The sequence below is a fragment of the Vipera berus genome, assembly GCF_964194415.1.
Source record: "Vipera berus genome assembly, chromosome: 14".
NCBI lineage: Eukaryota > Metazoa > Chordata > Lepidosauria > Squamata > Viperidae > Vipera > Vipera berus.
Window position 1 is genome coordinate 3196454 of NC_138217.1, and position 21200 is coordinate 3217653.

General features: G+C 49.9%; 1 protein-coding gene across 2 annotated transcripts; it reads right to left on the reverse strand.

Moving 5' to 3' along the window:
• Positions 1-2599: 2599 nt before the first annotated feature.
• On the reverse strand, positions 2600-16727 carry SLC7A4 (solute carrier family 7 member 4). Of its 2 annotated transcripts, none has more exons than XM_081339034.1 (5): positions 16265-16727; positions 12914-13942; positions 10243-10919; positions 6995-7103; positions 2600-2818 (listed from the first exon to the last, which is right to left on the reverse strand). In XM_081339034.1, exons 2-5 carry the CDS (start codon positions 13893-13895, stop codon positions 2619-2621), a joined length of 1968 nt encoding a protein of 655 aa, XP_081195160.1. In that variant the 5' UTR covers positions 13896-13942; positions 16265-16727; the 3' UTR covers positions 2600-2618. The 2 variants fall into 2 exon arrangements, 1 of the variants encoding a protein (XP_081195160.1); XR_014027900.1 differs by lacking the exon at positions 2600-2818 and adding an exon at positions 5024-5570 and having other exon boundaries at positions 6932-7103.
• Between the last annotated feature and the right edge of the window lie 4473 nt (positions 16728-21200).

Below are 21200 nucleotides of genomic sequence, written 5' to 3' on the forward strand. Positions count from 1 at the left end.
AATGCCACCAGGTGGGTGTGATAACTGCAAGAAAAGCTTATGGAAAGATTTTATCAAAAGCCACTGTTTTATAGAAAGAATGATGTGATCTTTTTTAAAAAAAAGCCTATTCTATCCATGCGTTTTGATTTTATACACAAGCGGGATTCTTTAAAAAGTTTCATACTAAAATGCAAGCTATTAAACTTCTTGTGATGACTGTTGTGGGGACATCCAGTGGGAAGGAATGGAGAATCACGTTGTGTTAAAGCTCGGCCTTGGCACCTCTGAGCAAAGGGGCTTGAGGTGAGCAGTGGGCACGAGGTCTTGCCCTCGTCTTTGGTGTGACGTGCCAGGGACGCACTCCCGAAAGAGGTAGTAGAGCTCGGGCAAGCCATGTGCTTGCTTTAAGAAAGCTGAAATTTATATGGAGTTAATACTCGAGATTGTTGCTCCTCCTGTATTTAACACGGGTCCCTTTCTGTCATTTACAACTGGGGAGCGACAAGGGCGGGCGTGGCTTTAGGATTTCTGAAGGGGAAAGGCTGCCCGCCCGCACACTACAATCCTGGCTGAAATAACCTGCACAACATCACTTGAGTAACTTTGCAGCCCAGCAGAAACGAGCCGAGCCTTTATCGTTGGTGGGCTCCTTGGCCAAATGCCATTGCACAAAAGTCACCGCAGGAAAGGAAAAGGAGGATGTGGCCAGGGCAGACACACACACACACACACACACACACACACACAAACACAGCACACAGTTAAGCAGGAAGCAGAGGAAGTGCGCAGTGGAAAAGGGGATGAGGCTGAATAGCCCCTCCCAGTGAGGAAAGCTGCAAAAAGGCAAGCAGGATCTTCCTCTACATTATTGTCCAAAAATGAAATTTGACTTCTGTCTTCTCCACCCGTTGCTTCCACCCTGCCCCAGTCCCTCCTTCGTGGACCCAGAGGCAGCCCCTTCTCACTGGGGAGGGTCCACCATGCCTTTGTGCTCCGTGCACCCTCTAGGGGTGCCTGCTCTTGTCCCCTTGTAACCCTGTGGAAGGGAGGCAGACGCTGCAGCTCCGGGGAGTTGAAGCACTTTCCTGCATGGCTTCCAACCAGCAGAGTCCCAGGGCAAGAGCGAGCCTCGAAAAGCCTCTTGTGTTCTCACAACATGCGGGAAGAACAGAACCACCAGAGAGGTTGTGTGCACACAGCTCGCCAAGCCAACGCAATTACAAGCTATACCTCCCCCACAGGCCCAGCTGGGAGAATGTTAGCAAGGAGGTCTTTGTGTGTGTTGGTTGTGTGTGATTTAGCATGTTGTGCAAACCTATAATTGGGTCATTCGGGATATTTGGCAAACCAAGGTTACAGGCTCGCTCGATCCCTGGGTAAGGGTGTTGTGTGAACTCAGCCATTCTTTCCCAGCTACACCCCGAGGAAACAAGCGGAGGCACCCACCAGAATCTGTGTTTCTGGGGAGTCCAGCCTCGGTCTTCCTTCCCATCCATCTCCCTCCACCATTTCTCTCCACATCGGGGCAAGGTGCTGCTTTGCTCTAGGGCAGGGGTCCACAACCCCGGGCCACGGCCACTACGGGGCTGCAGAAGCGGTGGGCAAGCACACGCCGCTTACACACAACCATCCCCTCCAGCCCCTGCTGGTCCACAAAGCTGGAAAGGTTGCGGACCGCTGCTCTAGGGCTGACCAGGGGGAGAAGAGAGAGTCAAAAAAATCAAGATGGCCACCAGCAGAGTTGAAGGATGGGGCTCCTGTTGCCCGGTTGAGGCTGCCATGTTGACTTTCTTGACCAGCCTTGGTTTGCTTCTGCTGTGGCCAACCGGCAGACAATGCCTTGCTGCAATTGGTGGCCTCTTGCTTCCTCTCAGTCGATTGTGCTACCCCCCAGGCTGTCCCCTGGCATCTAAGGAGCATCCCAGGGCCAGGATTGTGGAGGAGGAGTTTGCTTACCATCCTTTTAACACCTGCTCTGCTCCAGGATGGCCGAAGCCCTGAGCATCCTGTCAGCCGGATGGGTGTGGTCAGCCCAGCCCAGCCCAGGGTCTGTGCAAGACAAGAGATGCTGGGATCTCAGTGTGCCCAGGCTGCCTTCGATTGTGGCCAGGCGCCGTGTTCGAGACAGACAGGAATTGCAAGGTCTGCTCATCTCAGAGTTCCTCTGTCCTTCTGACAGTCCTTGTCCCTGCCCTGGGCTGCAGGACCCCCATCTGAGGGGCAGCTTCCTGGGGTACACAGCGCACCCTGCCTTCTTCCGCTGATTATCAAGATGCTGCAATGGCAGGCCAGGCACTGCCTCCTGGGGGGCAGGTCAGAGAGGGAGGGGAGGGGAGCAAGTGGATGGCAAAAAGCGGGGGACGGCACCCCTTTGCTGGAAGAGGGCGGTTTAGCGGGGCTGCAACACGGCACAAGCGAAGGAGCCATTTCTCAAGGGTGTCCGGCAACAGGAAGAGTCCAGTCTTCCAGTCAGAGAAGCCAGGTAAGAGAGGAGCAGTGGGGGCGACACCCCCCCCCCGGGCAGTAAAAGGTTGGTTTCTCCCCAGACTTTCCTGCCTGAGCTCTTCTCTGCCCAGACTGGACAGCAACGGGCGGGACGGGCGAGGGAAGCGTGGCTTCTGCTGGACCTTCCCAGGTCATCTCTTGGCTTCTTCACCACTTTCCCGGCCCTCCGTCAGGCCCTGGTCTGGCTCCGTCCTGGGCTGCACGGTCTGCACCGTCTCCTCCAGGCTGCTACTAGGGAAGACCACGTATCGGGCTCGGATGTCCTGTGTCGGGGAGTCCCGCAGGTTCTCTTTGCTGTGCCAGATGCCGTAGCTGAAGTAGACCAGCAGGCCTGGAAGGAGAAGAGCCAGGTCAGCCCCCATCCTGAACCCAGAAAGGAGCTCCAAGGGGCCCCGTGGAAGATGGCGGAGCCCCCTTCAATGCCACCTGGCAGGGGCATCGTTCCTGGCTAGCCCATCATTCAAAGCTAAGGTTGTCCCAAAGGCGCTTTTTTCAGGAGGCAACTTCCTTGTTTTTCCTTCAAAGATGTTTCGCTTCTCATCCCAAGAAGCTGCTTCAGCTCTGACTAGATGGTGGAGAGTGGAAGGATTTCTATTGGTTGCAGACAGCTGGTCATTTGCCTTCTTTTAGAGCAGACATGTCAAACACAAGGCCCAGGGGGCGGATGCGGCCCGCGAAGTGGTTTCATGCGGCCCGCGAAGCCATCCCGGAAACAGTGAGGGAACGGCCCCCACTGCCTTGGCCCTGGCCCAGAGACCCTCAGATCTGTCCCACTCCTGCCCAGGCCCCCATAGGCACCTTTGATGCGAACGATGTAGAGCTGGCCACGCCCACCCAGTAGGCCATATGCACTCTAGCCACGCCCACCCAGTAGGCCACGCCCACCCTGGCCATACCCACCCGGCCCCCTGAGGGCAACCGCAATGCTGATGCGGCCCTCAATGAAATTGAGTTTGACACCCCTGTTTTAGAGAGTCACTGAGGCCACCTGGAGGTTTACCTGTGTCCTCAGGGTCACCTGGATAGTGGAAATGGGTGTGGAGCCTTTTGGGCTGCAGGATGTTTCTTCTGCCCTGTGTCCCTTCCCTGTTGGAGGCTGTTGGGAACGAGTCTCTGTTGTCTGAATCTCAAACTGAAGCACCAATAGTTCCTGTAGACTCTCTAAAAGAATGCAGTTCACCAGCTGTCTGCAAGGAGTATAAATCCTTCCATCCAGTCAGAGCTGAGGAAGCTTCTTGGATGAGAAGCGAAACGTCTTCAAAGGAAAAACGAGAAAGTCCAGCTGCCTCCTGAAAAAAGCACCTTTGGGACAACCATGATCTGGATGACTGAGAATCTCCACAGACACAAAGCTGCGGTTCTTTCTTAGCAAAACAGGCGGTCCAGAGTTATCTCGTGTGGGGCAAAGAACCTCGAGAACAGGAAATCCTTGACTGACAACAGTTCATTTAGTGACTGTTCAAAGTTACAACGGCACGGGGAAAAAGTGCCTTATGGCCATTTTTCACACTTATGACCACTGCAGCATCCCCACGGTCACGTGATTTAAATTTGGATGCCTGACAATGGATTCACAGTTATGACAGTTGCAGTGTCCTGGGCTTATGTGATCCTCTTTTGCGACCTGACAAACTGTCAGAGCATGCACAGTCTTATTGCGCTGAGATAACCCAGGAGTAAACACAGTAAAGAGTGGTCTACATTATATGGTGGTTTATCTTACACTATCTACAATATCATACACCAGGAACAATATACATACACAATACTAATACAGCAAGATCCAACACACCACAGTTACAGCAAGAAACAGAAGAGAGAGCACACATCTGTGGAGCCTTCCCTTTTATACAAAGCTCCTAAAGGGACACAGACCCTGCTGAGCCATTCCCATCATTACATCTTACATTACATAAGCTGGTTAGCTGTTAAATCAATACCTTGACACAAGCAAAGTCAATGGGGAAGCCAGATTCACTTAACAACCGTATTGCTAATTTAACAACTGCAGCGATTCTCTTAACAAATGTGGCAAGGAAAGTTATAAAATAGGGCAAAACTCACACAACAAATTTCTCACTTAGCAACACAAATTCTGGGCTCAATTGTCGTAAGCTGAGGACTATCTGTACTGAAAATGCTCCAAGCTTTCCGAGGTTGGCCGTATAGAGAGAGAGGCCCACCTGTTGCAGCCAGGATGCTGGTGCCCCAAATGGCCGAGCCTGAAGATGACTCAATATTTGCACTACAACCTTCCCTGCAGCTAACTGCTGCCTAAAAGGATTAAAATTACAAAATGCTAAATACTAAAATTATTTGGCCCTAAATTTACTTTCATTGCAAAGAGGAAACAGCTCTTAGAACAGGGGTCCTCAACCTTGGCAACTTTAAGACTTGTGGACTTCAACTCCCAGAATTCCTCAGCCAGTTGATGTCCACAAGTCTTAAAGTTGCCAAGGTTGAGGACCCCTGTCTTAGAACATAGAATAATAGGGATGGAAAGGACTTCTTGGTCCAACTGCCCCCCCCTGCCCAAATTGCACAGTTGAAGAGTAAGGATGATGGAAGCTGTAATCCATCAGAAGGAAAAAGACACCTGCCAGACAGTGTGTGTGTGTGGAGGGGTCTTCTTGGAAGCCCCAGTTCAGAAGCAGCGACTCAGATATGTCCAGCTGATGTTCTCTCTGTTATGGTTGGGGATAGAACTGTGTGGTTTAAAATTTGGGAATCTTCTACCTGCATTTAGCATAGTGCTTTGGAACCTGGTCACTGTGGTTTGTATATCATGGTTCACAGTTTAAAAAGATACATGAACACAGTCAACCTTTACCAACTTTTAGGTAAGGAAATCCTAGCTTAATCCCAAATTATTTGGCTATTTTTGTAATCCTAGGTTTAAGGTTTTTCCCTGTTGAGGTGGGACCGACTCAAGGGTGCCGTGCTCATCTCTGCGTTGTCTGAGAGACCTTCCCATCATCCTGTGGCCAGCATGAAAATACAGAACGCAGTAACCTTTCCCACCGAAGTGGTACCTATTTATCTACTCGCATTTGCGTGCTTTTGAACATGCAGATTGGCAGGAGCTGGAGCAAGGAACGGGAGCTCACCCCATCGTGTGGCGCTCGAGTCTCGAATCTGTGCTATTGGCTTTCCAGCTGACAAACTCGGCGTCTTAATCCTACAACAGTTTGAGTACTCTTCACTTCTGTGTGCAACCACTGCTCCCTTTGTACGAGAACACATACATTTTCCAGTTTCCAAATAGAAGGCAAAAATGCTTCCTATCTTAAGTAAATAGGAGTAGAGACAGACCTCACTTAATGACAACTGACACTGGCTACTCTGTCACTAAATGATGCAGTGACTGTAGAGGACTTGCACGTGACTGTGATGGACTTACGACCTCACTTCTCCCACAGTCATTAAGCAAATCATCCAGGATCTTAAGTGAGACCTCATGCGACTGCAAAATGCTATCTTACTTGCAGATTTGACTCTGCTTACCAGAAGCCACCTCCGAAGTGGGCAAAATCAAGTGACCGTGGGACTTTACCCACTGCCAGGAGTTCGATTCTGATCAGCTCAAGGTTAACTCAGCCTCCCATCCTTCCAAGGTCAGTAAAATGAGGACCCAGATTGTTGGGGGCAATAGGCTGACTCAGAAAGCTGCTCAGAGAGGGCTGTAAAGCACTACAAAGCGGTATATAAGTTTCAGTGCTATTGCTGTTTATGACAGTTGCACTGCTCTTGGGTCATGTGATCATCTTTTGCAACTACTGACAAACCAAGTCAATGGGGAAGCCAGGTTCACTTAACCAGTTGCAAAACACCTGAATTTCAATTACGTGACGGTGAGGATGGTGTGAAAGTCGTAAGTGTGAGGACCATACTTATGACCGTTGCTGTGTCCCAAGGTCACGTGACCCCCTTTTGCCACCATCTGTCAAGCAAAGTCCATGGGGAATCCAGATTCCCTTAACAACTGTGGCAAGGAAGGTCATAAAGTGTGACAAAACTCAATTAACAAATGTCTCATTTAATAATAGAAAGTTTGGGCTCAATTGTACTTGTATTATACAACAGGGGTCCCCAACCTGTGGGCCGTGACCACTACTACTGGGCCACGGCATATTGGCCACTGGCTTGAGTGGCTGGCTGGCCCCACTTAGGTGAGCATCGTGGGCATTCGGGGCCCCACTCACGCAAGCAATGGGTGTTCATGCACATGCACACGAGCGTGCACGCATTCACCCCCTCATACACAAAACCATCCCTTCTTTTCCCCCCTCCCCCTGTTCTGGGCCACCAACCCCGAAAGATTGGGGAACTCGTATTATACAGTCATGACAGTCCCCTTAAGCTCTGTAACCTCCTTGCAAAGGTCTCTGTCTGGACTGCTTGGGATGCAACCCCTGTTCCAGCCAGCATCCCAGGTTTACTCCACCTTCCTATGTTTCTTCTGATCCTCATTCCAGGTGTGCCTTTTTGCAGCCCTCTTAAAACTTACCTGCCACCAACCAGATGGAGAAACGCAGCCAGGTCATGTAGTTGAGCTTCAGCATGAGGAAGAGGTTGATGAAAATACTCAGGGCAGGCGTCAGCGGCACCAGCGGAAGCTGGAAAGGAAGGAGGGCATGGATCATAGAAACCCAAGGCTGGGAGGGGCCTTGAGTCAACCCCCCCCCGCCCAAGGCAGGAGCTCTTATTCTTCACAGAGAAATGGTTGCCACAAAGAGGAGGGGGTCAAACTATTCTCCAAAGCACCAGAGGGAAGGACAAGAAACAATGGTTGGAAACTGACCAAAGAGAGAAGCAACCTGGAATTAAGGAGAAACTTTCCAACAGTGAGGACAATTAACCGGTGGAATAGCCTGCCTCCAGAAGTTGTGGGTGCTCCATCGCTGGAGGTTTTTACGAAGAGCCTGGGCAGTCACTTGTCTGAGATTGATATAGGTTCTCCTGCTTGAGCAGGGGGCTGGACTAGAAGACCTCCAAGGTCCCTTCCTTTCCTTTCCTATTCTATATTCTACTCTATTCTATTTTCTATGCAAGATCCCCAGTCATGGAGCACCCAGAACTATTCTGTTCCAGCCTACAACCGGCCCTGCAGAAATGTCAGGAACAACCTTTTTGTTATATTCAAGAGGCTGGAATTAAGCCAACCAAATTTATTTGCAAAAACTAAATGAAACAGTTCAAAACAAATACAGACCGAGACTATATCAGAAGCTCTGCAAACGATTGCCTTCAGCAACCAGCACCTCCCACACATTCCCCTTTTAAACAACAGTCTCAGGCCGTGGCTTCTCTTTGCCTCCTCCCGAGGTGCCTCATTGCTTTTCTTTGTTCACTTCTACTTGTCTGCCTCCTACTTCGAACATCCTTGAACAAAGCCAGCTGTGGATCGTCTTTGTCTAATCTTTCAGGCTCACACAGCTGGGTCTGAGGAGGAACAAGACGGGAGGGGCCTGGCTGAGAGCTCTGCGATGCATCTGCAACCAAAGGCTCTCCAAACCCCTCCTCCTCCTCCTCCTCAGAATTGTCCGATTCAGCTGCCGAAACCACAGGCTGACGCTGAATCAGAACAAGAACCTCTGGAGATAAGACGTCCCATTGATTGATTGTTCTCACTGTCAGGAAATTTCTCCTTAATTTAGCGATCTCAGGTGTTCCCAAGTGTTCCCAACGGGGGCAAGAAGAAGGGACACGGCCCTCAGATGTTTTGGAAAATGACCCCCATTTCTCTATGACAGCTATCATGTCACACCTAATTCTTTTCTTTGTTAGATCTAGACATACGTAGTACTGGATCCAATCTGAATTGGTCACCAGGATCAGAGATTTTGTCTTCTGAGCTTTTGGAGTCATGCTGGATCCCATCCTCAGTGAACTTCTCTGTGTGACATGAGGATGGGCCCCAGTGACCGACCTAGATTGGATCCTGCAACATTATCCTGGGACATGTATATTTGCCTTCATTCATCTTACGGTTTATCCTTCAGACCCCCTTATCATCTTTGTTGCTCTTCTCTACACTTTTTCTAGGGCCTTGGTGTCTGTTTTTTATTGTGGTGATCAGAACTGGGTGCCGTATTCCAAGTGTGGTCTTGCCAGGGCAGCATTAAGTGTTAACTTCACACGTCATCCTGATGCTGATCAGCCTAGGACTGCATTGGCTGTTGTAATGTGCTGTTGTAGCACATTACTGGCAGAGGACCAGCAGGCTGGTTAGAGCTGCATGGGAGACACGAACACCGCGGGGCTGCTACTCAACTCCCAACAGATGTGCAAAAGGGCTTTGATGCCTGAAGGGCTCCTGGCACAGGATAGAATAGAGCTGGAAGGGACCTTGGAGGCCTTCTAGTCCAGCCCCCTGCTCAAGCAGGAGGACCTATGCCATCTCAGATAAGTGATTGTCCAGTCTCTTCTTAAAAACCTCCAGTGATGAAGCACCCACAACTTCTGGTGGCAATCTGTTCCACAGGTTAATTGTCCTCACTGTTAGGATGTTTCTCCTTAATTCCAGGTTGCTTCTCTCTTTGGTCAGATTACAACCATTGTTTCTGGTCCTGCCCTCTGGTGACCCCCTCATCTTTGTGGCAGCCCCTCAAGTACTGGAATACTGCTATCATGTCTCCATTTCTTCTTTTCTTTAGACTAGACAGACCCACGTCCTGCAGCCGTTCTTTGTATGTTTTAGTCTCCAGGCCTTTGATCATTTTAGTTGCTCTTCACTGAACTTTTTCCAAACTCTCAACATCTTTTTTGTGACATGGTGACCAAAATTGGATGCAGTATTCCAGGTGTGGCCTTACTAGGGTTTCATAAAAGGTAAAGGTAAAGGTTCCCCCGCACATGCGTGCTAGTCGTTTCCGACTCTAGGGGCCGGTGCTCATCTCCGTTTCATAGCCGAAGAGCCAGCGTTTGTCCGAGGACATCTCCGTGGTCATGTGGCCGGCATGACTAGACGCCAAAGGTGCACGGAACGCTGTTACCTTCCCACCGTAGTGGTCCCTATTTTTCTACTTGCATTTTGACGTGCTTTCGAACTGCTAGGTGGGCAGAAGCTGGGACGAGTAACAGGCGCTCACTCTGTTACGCGGCACTCGGGATTCGACCCACCAAACTGCCGACCTTCTGATCGACAAGCTCAGCCTCCTAACCCACTGAGCCACCGTGTCCCTTAGGGTTTCATAAAGCGGTACTAATATTTGACCCATCACTGTCTGGCAAACAATGAGGTTTTGTTTCCTGAGAGAGATAAAAACCTTGTCTGCAGAAGGTAGCAGTGAGGAACTCCAACGGGAGTGCTGAAGGACCTAATTTGGGGGAAACTGAAGCTGCACTGTGGATAGAGTGTTCACACAACATGCTGTCTTAAAATTAAACCACATTACTCATTTTCATGGAGAAAATCTACCTATGTGGTCACCAAACGATTTGGTAGCACATAATCAACCATGGCTTAATGCAATGTTAGGAACCCCCCCCCTCCCCATAAGCACTGGGGCCTTGTCAGCCAGGAAAGTCTCCCAATCTCTGCTTGCTGGATTGAAGGACTTGTCCCCCAACTCTGCAGGTGGCCACAGCCCAATTGGAGAACATATTTCCTTGCATCTGCAGCTTGGACAACCCGCCTGGTCAACCAGTCTGCTCTGGCCTAGCTGTGTTTGGGGAAGGTAATGTATTTGCCCCCCAGTAGACACCCACCAACTCTACATCAGAGCATTGAAACATTGAGCGGGCCTCCCTCACCTGGAACGTCTGGGTGGTTTGCTTCTGCTCATGGACGCCAATGAGAACAAGGCTGCCTATGAAAGCCAGGCTGGAGAGCAAGATGAGCAAGGCGTAACTCCAGGTGGGCAGGTGGAGCTGTGTCTTCCCAAAGACCAGGATGGAGGTCAAGCAGAGGGCTGACACCATGAGGACGACCACAGACACGCTGACCACTTCGCCAGGGTAGAAATCACTGAGGAACTCCAGGTAGGGTTCAAAGGCTGCCTTCAGCTGCCCTGGTTCACGCAAGCTCCCCACTTTCTCTTTGCCCACCAGCTGCAGCTTATCCGAGAAAGACTCGTATTCCTTGGGTTCGATGGTGCCTGCAGCCTCATCTGGTGTCGGGATGGCCTTGGCCCTCCCAGGGCCTTCCTGAGCTTCCGTCTTGGCTTGCTGGAAGCGCAGGATGATTACGCTGGCTGCGACAAAGGTGTAGGCCAGGAGTGTGCCAATGGACAGGAACTGGACCAGGGCCTCCAAATCAAAGATGAGCGAGAGGACGGACATGAGGAAGCCAAACACCACGATAGCCACCACCGGCACCTGTGTGCGTGGGTGAACACGGGCAAACACCTTGAAAAAGAGCCCGTCCTCTGCCATGGCGTAGACAATCCGAGGCAGGGAGAAGAGGTTGCTGAGAAGAACCGTGTTCATGGCTGAGGTGGGGGAGAGACAAGAGACAAGCCTGTGGTCACATGGTGCCTCCAAGAGGATTAGGGAGTGTTGGAGAAGGTGGTGGTGCCTGCAGGCAGCCCCTTTTCTGCAGAAGACCAGCCTCTAGGCCAGCGAATCTTGCTGCAGCTGTCTTTTTTTGGGAGTGGGCAGCACCCTCCTTCTATACCATTGGACACTGGGAGGGCAGCAGAAGAGAAAGCTAGGAAAGCTAGCAGAAAAGAAGAGGCCTCACCCCGGGGTGGACCTGACCAGGGACTCACCCAGCCAGTATTCTGGGTTCCTCAGTGGTCACCCAACAGGTCTTGCAAGCTGCGGAAGCAAGGAGGGATGGCTTCTCCCTGCCAGCCAAGATTGCTGTTGATGCTTCAGGAGGACCAAGCAGCCATCAAAACTAAGAGCTGCTGAGACTCGGGTCCCTCAGGAATTTGTCTCACTCCTCTCGCCTACCGAATATAGACTAAGAGAGCTGGGAGGGACTTTGGAGGTCTTCTAGTTCAACCTCCTGCTCAAGCAGGAGACCCTATACCCAGTGCCTACACCTCCCACACTGCCATGGCTGCATCTCTCCTGTCTAAGCTTCATGAGCTGACAGCCTGACACTAGCAACAGGAGAGGGAGAGGGAAAGATTGGAGTGTAAGGAAGGGGGGGGGATGGAAGCCCAGCTGCACCTTCTGAGAAGCTTCAGCCAGCCAAGGTCAACTATTGACATGCAGAGCACTTGATATACAAGCACTTGATTGGAGATTTGCAAATAAATGGGGGAGGGGTGGAGAGGAACATTTCCTTCGTGTTGTGTGCACGGGAAAACCTCAGATTCAGCTTATGCTACTCCAGTAACCACTTAAGCTTCAGTAAAGTAGACTCTTGGCAAAAGCAAATGGCCAGGAGTCTTTCTTTGCTAGATGACAGAGTGGGACGGCTAACACACATTCTACTTCCTTTTTTTAAAGCCCGAATGCCCCAATCTCCAACCATGGTAATTCTGAATGCTAATTTGAAAGAGAGGGACAGAAACACCTTTTCACACGGGCGTAAAATCCTTTCTTGCTTTGGCTAGTTTTTAAGTGGCCTAGCACGCAGGCAGCGTTCTCCAACCTGGTGCCTTTCTGTTATGTTTAACCACAGGTCCCAACCTACCCATTTAGGATTAGGCACAGCTATACTACGTCTTTACATAACCTCTTCTGTTGGCCAACTGCCCCAGGCAGTGCTCAGTCCTGGCCTACAAGGGACCATATCCTGGCCTCTCCTACCAGCCCCTGTGTTCTGTTCCAGCCTATGACCGGCCCTGTTTGAATGGCAGGGACAACACCTTTTTATAATCATCAGGCTGGAAAAAAACCAACCAAATTTATTTACAAAGAGTTCAAACAAAAGTTAAATGAAAAGCTCAAACAAGACTTAAACCAAAAGGTTAAACAAGAGTTAAACAAGAATAACAGACCAGGACTCTAGCAGAAGATCTTCAAACGGTTGCCTTCAGCAACCAGCACCTCCCACACATTCCCCTTTTATCAGCAGTCCCAAGGCGTGGCTTCTCATTGCCCTCTCCCGAGTTGCCTCATTGCTTTCCTCTGTTCTGCTCTGCTAGATTGCCTCCTGCTCCTAGCGTCCCTGAACAGAGCCAGCTGTGGATCATCTTCTTCCAATCCCTCATGTTCACACAGCTGAGTCTGAGGAGGAACAAGACAGGAGGGCCTGGATGAGAGTTCTGCAGTGCATCAGACCCTTCCTCTGACACCAAAGGCTCTCCAAACCCCTCCTCCTCCTCCTCTTCAGAATCATCTGACTCAGTTGCCGAAACCACAGGCTGATGCTAAATCACAACACCCTGAATCCTGTGCCAGCCCATTTGGAGGAGCCAACTTTGGTAAGACCACATTAGGAGAAAGACTAGAGAAAAGGGAAAGGGCAGAAATGGCACCCAAGGTGTCAGCCAGAAAGTATTGGTAACCCAGGCATAAGGGAACTTACCACAAATGGAACCGGAGGCCACAATGAAACCTGCCCAGGAATAACCCCTCTTGTAGAAGGCGTCAGCCAAAGCTGAATCAGGGTCCAGTGAATGCCAGGGCACCATCAGCGTCAACACCATGGACACAAGGATATATGCTCCGGTGGCAAGGCTCAGTGAGATGGCGATGGCCCTCGGAATGGCCCTTTCCGGGTTCCGGGCCTCCTCGCTGGACGTGGCAATAACATCAAAGCCCACAAAGGCATAGAAGCACGTGGCTGAGCCAGCCATGATCCCAGAGATGCCATACGGGGCAAACCCTCCTTCACTAGCACTCCAGTTCTGGGTCCTGGCCAGGATGAATCCCATCACCACGATGAAGAGAATGACTCCCATGCTGATGGCCGAGAAGACATGGTTGAGCCAAGAAGAGAATCGGGCCCCAAAGGAAACGAAGGCCGTGGCTATGAGCACAATGCCAGATGCCAAGAAGTCTGGATAATGGGCCAGGAAGGGTACTTGCCAAGTGCCAACATGGACCTCTGTGAAGTTCTTGATCCTGTGGTCAAAAATGGAATCCAGGTAGCCACTCCAGGCTCTGGCAACAGCTGCTCCACCAATCATGTACTCCAGAATGACATTCCAACCTATGAGGAAAGCCCAGATCTCGCCCACCGAGACGTAGGTGAACATGTACGCAGAGCCCGTCTTGGGCACATGGGCACCAAACTCCGCATAGCAGAGGGCGGCCAGCAGAGAGGCGATGCCAGCAATGATGAAGGACACCACGATGGCTGGTCCAGCTGTTTCTTTAGCAACAGTGCCAGTGAGCACATAAAGGCCAGAACCCACCATCCCACCAATGCCCAGCAGCGTCAGATCGACTGTGGTCAAGCAACGGTTGAGGGAGGTCTCCATGAGGTCATCTTGCAGAGTCTTCACTCGGTTGAGCTTTTGGCAAAAGCGGGCCAGGTCCCCAGAACGAAGCCGCCGGGTCGCCATCTTGGAGAAGAAGGCCCTCTCCTCCAGCCACCGAGAGGCAGAGCCAACTGGCAGAAGGAAATTTGGTTACTGCAGGATCAGGAAGAGATTAAATCCCTGCTCGAGGCAAAAATATGCCCAAGAAGGAGAAAAAAAGCAAAAGCCGCCATCTTCCTCTGGGCATGAAAGAGGCAAACGAAGGGTGTCTGTGAGCGTCAGAGTGACGCTGTGAGATTCTCTAAATAGCTGCTGCTCGGTCTGTGCTGAATGGGAGCCAAGGAGACGATGCTCAGCATCTTTCCCTGGAAACGGGCTGGAAAGACGGATATTCTTCCGCCGGGCTTGCACTGCTAGAGCCCCCCCACCTGAATCTACACCTCTTTCAGGAGGTGCAAAATGTCTCCTTCTAAGGATGACCCTTTCTGGAGCGTTAGGAATCATCATCATCATCATCATCATCATCATCTCCTCCTCCTCCTCCAACAGGAAGGGGTCTCTGGAGCAGTGCAATGGCCTGCAGGTGATCCAGCTCTGTTTGACCCACGTGAATTGGGTTGTGTGAATCCAGCCCCATGACTCCTGTTGCTCCCTCCCTGCATGCAGAGTGGGCTTCCCTAAGCCTGAGACGAGGGTCTCTGCCTCCTGCATTTTTGCCATGGAGGGTTTTAGAGGCAATCAAAACTAGCAGAGCCCCTAACTGGACATGATGGTCTGTGAGGGGCAATCCAGGAGAAAGTTCTCTCCCCAAGATTTCCGGAGGAGACTCCAGAGCGACTCTCTCCAGCCTCTGTCTGAGTCCCTGGCGGCCGTGCCTTATAAATATGGGGAAGGGGTGCAAATTTGGGGTTTCTACTTCAAACCATCCCGTCGCAGGATCAGGTGGATGAGCACAGATAACAAGTCCAGGATATTCTGCCCTGTGAGTCCATTTTTGGCAGCTCTTGTGAAGGAGGATTCAGACATACAGGGATCCCTCAGTTTACAAACATTCCTTTAGCGACCGTTTTGAGGTTCAAGGGCACTGAAAAAATGACTGACACAAGGCCCCCACCCTGACAGCCATCACTGCACCCTACCACAATCAGGGGATCAAAATTTGGACGCTTGGCAACTGACAGGTATTCATGACGGTTGAACCAGGTGGCAGCCATCTGCAACTGGCTTCCAACAAGCAAAGTCAATGGGGGAAGCCATAGTAGCTTAATGACCACACGTTTCATTTAACAACTGCAGGGATTCACTTAAAAGAAAGGTCATTATCTCAGGCATGACTCAATAACTGCCTTGCTTAAGAACAGAAATTTTGGTTCCCATTGTGATCGCAAGCTGAGGACCACCTGTACAGGAACAGGAGTCGGGCAACGATGTCTCAGGAAGTGGCTGGGAGCGGCCTTTTAGGAAAGGTGTCTCAAGAGGGAGGGAGGGAGGGAGGGAGGGGGCTGCTTCCTTCAAAAGGGCCCACCTGGGAACAGGTGGAGACTTCTCCTAGCCTGCTCCAGAGGGCTGGTTGTGGAATTGTGGATTTCAGGGCCAGAAAGGTTTGGGAAAGGAAAGGCTGAGCAGGGCTTCTGATCTGGTGCAGTCTTTAAATGCCTGCAACTCCTGGAAGCAGGAATGGCCGGGCTGTGCTCTGCAGGGCTTTCGGTCCCAGGGAAAGACACGGCTGCTCTAAGAGGCTCCGGATGAGACGGGCGCCTCTTGTCCATCCAAAGCACCAGAACAGGTACTCCTCAGCTTACGACCTCAATTGAGCCCCAACTTTCTGTTGTTGAGTCAGACATTTGCTAAATGCGTTTTGCCCCGTTTTACGACCTTCCTTGCCACAGTCGTGAAGTGAATCGCTGCGGTTGGTAAGTCAGTAAAAACGGTTGTTAAGCGAAACTGCTTCCCCCCCTCCCCCTTGACTTTGCTCGGCAGAAGCTTGCAACTGGGCATCCCGTGTGACCTTGGGAAACAGCCACGGTCATAAGTAGGAACCGGCTGCTGCCAAGAGTGAATTTGGATCACATGATGCAAAGGTCGTCACTGTGGGGGAAAAAAAAAACCAAGTCCCATTTTCCAACTCCCTGAACCGCGGAGCGCCTTTACCGGATCCGCTCCCTAGAGACCGGGCGGCTCCCGGGGCTCCGCTGCGCAGGGATCCGGCTGGGAGGCTCCCCGACGGAGATGCCCGAGGAAGCAGCAGGTGGGACCCTCGCAACTCGAAGCCTCCCCCCAGCTGGTATCGGAAAGAGGCCCGGGGGCTCCCGCGGGCCAGCCGTGGCCCTCCTGCCCCCCCCCCACAGTCCTCGTAAAGGGAACCCGGCCAGGGCAGCGCCGCTCCTTCCCTCCCGCCTGCGCTCCGGCCGCCCCCGGTCCGCCCCCACCTGCGCAGCTCTGGTCCGCCTTACCTGTCCGGCGCCGCCGCTGCGTCACCGCCTTGCGAGGATCCGGCCGGGGAGGAGGAGGAGGAGGAGGAGGCGAGGCGAGGCGAGGCCGACGCGGCAGATGCCCGGGGAGGCGCCTCCCTCCCTCCCTGCCTGCCGGCCGGCCGCCACCCCTCCCAGCAGGTGGGTGGATGGATGGTTAGGGATCCGCTAAGCCGTGGCTTGTCCAATGGGAGAGGAGCCGGGGGGCGGGGGACGAGCCGTGCAACAGCTGGATCCCGAACCCCCCCCCCCCCGCCGGCCTTCCCGGGCGGGGGCGCCGCTGGCAGGTGCCCAAGGGGGGGGTAGCCTTCAGCCAACCCTGGTTTTTTATTTTTATTTTTTATTTTAATTCCATTTATATCCCGCCCTTCTCCGAAGACTCAGGGCGGCTTACAAGCTTAGCAGTAGCCTTCATTCTATGTATATTTTATTTTATTTATTTTAATTCCATTTATATCCTGCCCTTCTCCAAAGACTCAGGGCGGCTTACAAGCTTAGCAGTAGCCTTCATTCTATGTATATGCCTGCTTATTAGGGCTTTCACACACACCCCCAGTGGCATTATTACAAAGTCAGCTTATTGCCCCCAACAATCTGGGTCCTCATTTTACCTACCTGGGAAGGATGGAAGGCTGAGTCAACCTTGAGCCTGGTGGGACTCGAACCTGCACTCATTGCAGGCAACTGGTGTTACTTAAGGAGGCATTAGCCCACTGCTCCACCAAGGTAAATGGTAAATGGGAGGGGGGGGACGGCGTGCAAGCACCCAGCGTGGCGGAGAGACCCTGGGGCAAAGGCGGCCGGGGGCTCTCGGTGCCCTGGAGACCCTCCGGTTAAACGTCTCTTTTCGGCTACGACTGAATGGAGCCCTTCCCGTCTGGGCGATGGGGGAGCCCGGTTGGGAGGCAGCCCGGCTTGCTCTGCCTCGCAAGGCATCGTGGGGGGGGCAGGGGCAGGCTCCTTCGGGGAGGCTTCAATGAGGCGAGATCCTTCCCGGTGGGAAAAAGGTGGAAGGGCCGCGGATCGCCGGCGCCCCACCCCACCCCAACGGAGCTCCCCCACCCCGAGCGCATTTTATATCTTTCTTTGAAAAAAACCTGCCGTTTCTGCCATAGAAGACCGGACAGATGGCGCTGGACGTAGGGCCACTTTGGGACCCAAAACTTCTGTTGCTACCTGAAACATTTGTTAAGTGAGTTTTTGCCCTGTTTTACGACCCTCCCTGCCAAAGTTGTTAAGTGAATCACTGTCATTTAGTGACCCGGTTGTTAAGTGAATCCAGCTTCCCCCATTGACTTGGCTTGTCAGGTCGCAAAAGGGGATCGCGTGACCCCGGGACGCTGCGACCGTCATAAATATGAGTCAGTCGCCAAACGTCCACATTTTGATCACGTGACCTTGGGGATGATGGTCTTGTAAAAAAGGTCACGAGTCATTTTTTCCAGTGCCGTTGTAAGTTCAAACAGTCCCTAAATGAACTGTTGTAATTTGAGGATTACTCTATGGTGTTATTTTCCCAGCACAGGATTATTTTATTAACTTTATTTTAATGGTTATTTTAGCCTGTTTTTCTCCCCTTGTAAGATAACTGAATAAACAATTTTAAAGGTGCAAATAGAAATTGGATACAAATCTTGCACACTGCATTTTAACCATGGCTAATGCACCAAGAGAGCCTGTTTGGTGTCGTGGTTGAGGAGAGAAACCAGCAGATCCAGTCCTGCCTTTGGCACAGAGCCAGCTGGGTGACCTTGGGTCCTTCATTTTGTCCTTGGAAGGAGGCCACAGGACAGGTCCCTTCCAAAAATGTTGCCAGGAGTCAACGCCGACTCAAGAGACACAATAGCACGCTAAACAAGTTATTTCACTTTGTTTTAAAATAATGGTATAAACTAAAAAGAACAAAATGGAATTATCATTTCTCTTTTACAGCACCAAAAACAGAAGCCTGGGTATGAAAGTAATTATAGTCAATTTTGGAGTAGGGTCCTTTGGAACCACCTAGATGGGGCAGCACACAAATCTAATAATAAATAAATTGAAAATAAAAAACCCCTATTTTGTCCAGCTGGGCTTCTCCCATCATGCCCCAATTCAGGGGCAGAATAGACGATCAGCCAACCTGCCGTCATCATCATTTCCCCCCTAAGACTAGCCACCATATATTCAAGGCTTTTCAGATAGATCACAGGTCTGCAAACCGCGGCTCCGGAGCCGCATGCAGCCGTCTCCTGCGGCTCCCAGTCCTCTGCCATGTGCAGTCCAAAAAAAACAACGTGGGACTAAAAAAGTTCAACCAATCAATTCAAATATGCAGGGTAGGTGCATATCTCGCCTTGGCTCCACTCTTCAGTCAAACCCTGTTCTGCGCATGCGCGCAGGTACGTGCATCTGCACACATTTTGTGCGGCTCCCAGTTTTTCCTTTTGTGAGGGAACCGGTTCTGAGTGGCTCTTTCACTGTTTCAGGTTGCTGACCCCTGAGATAGATGAATTCCAGATTTCTGGAATTTAATTTAGCAGCATATTCACATTTTTAAAACTCAATTTCCTCTCCCAAAATTAGTTTACCACCAACCATGAAAGAATTTCCATTGGATTTGACCAAACCAAACACCAAACCACACCATGAAAAGTCTGTTCAAATTTGTTACATTGCCAGTTTAAGAATAATTGTGAACTATTTTTAAACAGCTGTTGAAGAATGCAGTCACTTCCAGAAGTAATTTTTTGTTGGACTAACTTGGTTTTAAAATAATAAGAAACATTTAGTATTTCTTAAAATTCAAGGCCATGTGAATCAGCAACCATTTGTGTATTCTAAATTTATTATCAAAATTAATAACACTTAGCAATATTATCTAATTATCTCACTTTCATAATGAGCTTATGCACTGGAGACAAATTCCTTGTGTGTCCAATCACCCGTGGCCAGTAAAGAATTCTATTCTATTCTATTCTATTCTATTCTATTCTATTCTATTCTATTCTATTCTATTCTATTCTATTCTATTCTATTCTATTCTATTCTATTCTATTCTATATTCTTATTCTATTCCATTTTCTATTCTATTCTATTCGTATAACAGAATGAGAACAATAAAGAAATCACATTTTTACCTATATCTATAAGTACCTTATTATCAATTCTCATGTTTGAACCAACTCCCAGGTTGTTGACTGGGGAACTGTGGAGTTGAAGTTCTAAAGTTGCCAAGCTTAAAAGACACTGCATTAGACTTATACTGATTTAATTGTGTACCAGAGTACTTATATTGCTGTACAATTTCTACAAATCAAGGTAAAAACATCCTTTATGTTAAAAAACCAACACTCCAAATATAAACTGTATTATTATATACCTTCCTGCATGCCACTAGCTTATTAAATATATCAAAAGGTCCCGTATTTATTGAAATAAATAGCATTTGGGGGGAATTACACATTTCACTTTAATTGGAGAAAACTTTATCGGTAATCAGTGATATGGGATGAAAGTATTTTTTCTTATCCGTTTTTATCAAAAACAGCTTATCTTCATTACCTACTCCAAAAACTTAAATTGGTACCATGTCAAAGGCCTTTTCTGCATCCTATGATACCAAAATAGTGGTTTTTTTATTGGAATGTCTGTGGGGGTTTCCAGTCATCCAGGTCATAGCTGTCTCAAAAGGACTCCCCACCCCCTTTTTTTTCCTTCAAAAGGCAACTGGACTGTTTTTCCTTGAGGAAAAAGACCAAACATTTCTCATTCAACAAAACGTTTTGTTCTTCCTCAAGGAAAAACAGTCCCGTTGCTTTTTGAAGAAAAAAGGGGGAAAAAGAGCTTTTTATTGGAATATACTATTTTTTTAAAAAAATCAAAAGTATTATTAACTAAGGTTGTAGCCTCTGTTCTCTTTGTGCCAAAGTGTGGCTACTAAACGTGTTTGTGTGTACACACACACACACACACACACGTAACAAAGGTTCTGGAGGATGATTTGCACAATTCCTAGGGTCCTTTTTGCCATTCAGAACTACCACTAAACAAGCTGGCTAATGTGAGCCCAGCAGGGCCTCTGTTTCAGAAGGCAACTGCAGAGTTCAGAGCTAAAGGCGATATGGGGAATTCTGAAGATTGCATTTCTAACACCTCTATCAGATTGGGGAAATTTAGTGCTTTTCTGATTAAAGACTTTCCTCTGTTGTCGAGTTTACTGATGCTGTTTTAGCATGTTTTTATGCTGCTGTGCTACAGTTGGGGGCGTGGGGACGTTGGCTGGAGAAGACTTTGGAAGCTGCCTTAGCAAATTTTGATGTTGAAGAATGGCATAAATATTCGAATAACTAAATAAAGAGCCGTGGTGACATAGTGGTTAGAAGGCAGTATTGCAGGCTGACTCTCCCCATTGCCAGCAGTTCGATCCTGACCGGCTCAAGGTTGACTCAGCCTTCCATCCTTCTGAGGTCAGTAAAATGAGGATCCAGATTGTTTGGGGGGGGGGGGAAGACGCTGACTCTGCAAACTGCTTAGACAGGGCTGTAAAACACTGTGAAGCGGATGTAAGTCTAGGTGCTATTCCTTCCTTCCCTTAGAATGCAATATTTGCAGGCTAACTCTGCTCACTGCCAGCAGTTCGATCCTGACCAGCTCAAGGTTGACTCAGCCTTCCATCCTTTTCAAGAGCAGTAAAATGTAAAGCACTGTGAAGCAGTATATAAGTCTTAAGTGCTACTGCTAAATATATGGGAGTGATTTAAAAAAACTTTCTATAGTCATAAAATTTAATACTGGAAATTTCCGCGTTCACAGGGTTCCTTCTTGCTCCCTCTTCCAAAGCCCCCTTTCCCTAGATGAAAACCTGCACAGAGCACCATAAGCCCCTTTTCTTGGTTGGGCTGAATGTTGATTGTTGCTTCTGCCATTCCCCCCCCCC

Excerpts from the sequence above, each read along its gene's own strand:
- SLC7A4 (XM_081339034.1), bottom strand. The coding sequence starts at position 13,895 with ATGGCGACCCGGCGGCTTCGTTCTGGGGACCTGGCCCGCTTTTGCCAA. Across the intron at positions 10,920-12,913 it reads GGCCTCCGGTTCCATTTGTG|CCATGAACACGGTTCTTCTC; the intron begins GTAAGTTCCCTT and ends CCCCCACCTCAG. Across the intron at positions 2,819-6,994 it reads CTCCATCTGGTTGGTGGCAG|GCCTGCTGGTCTACTTCAGC; the intron begins GTAAGTTTTAAG and ends TTCTCCTTCCAG.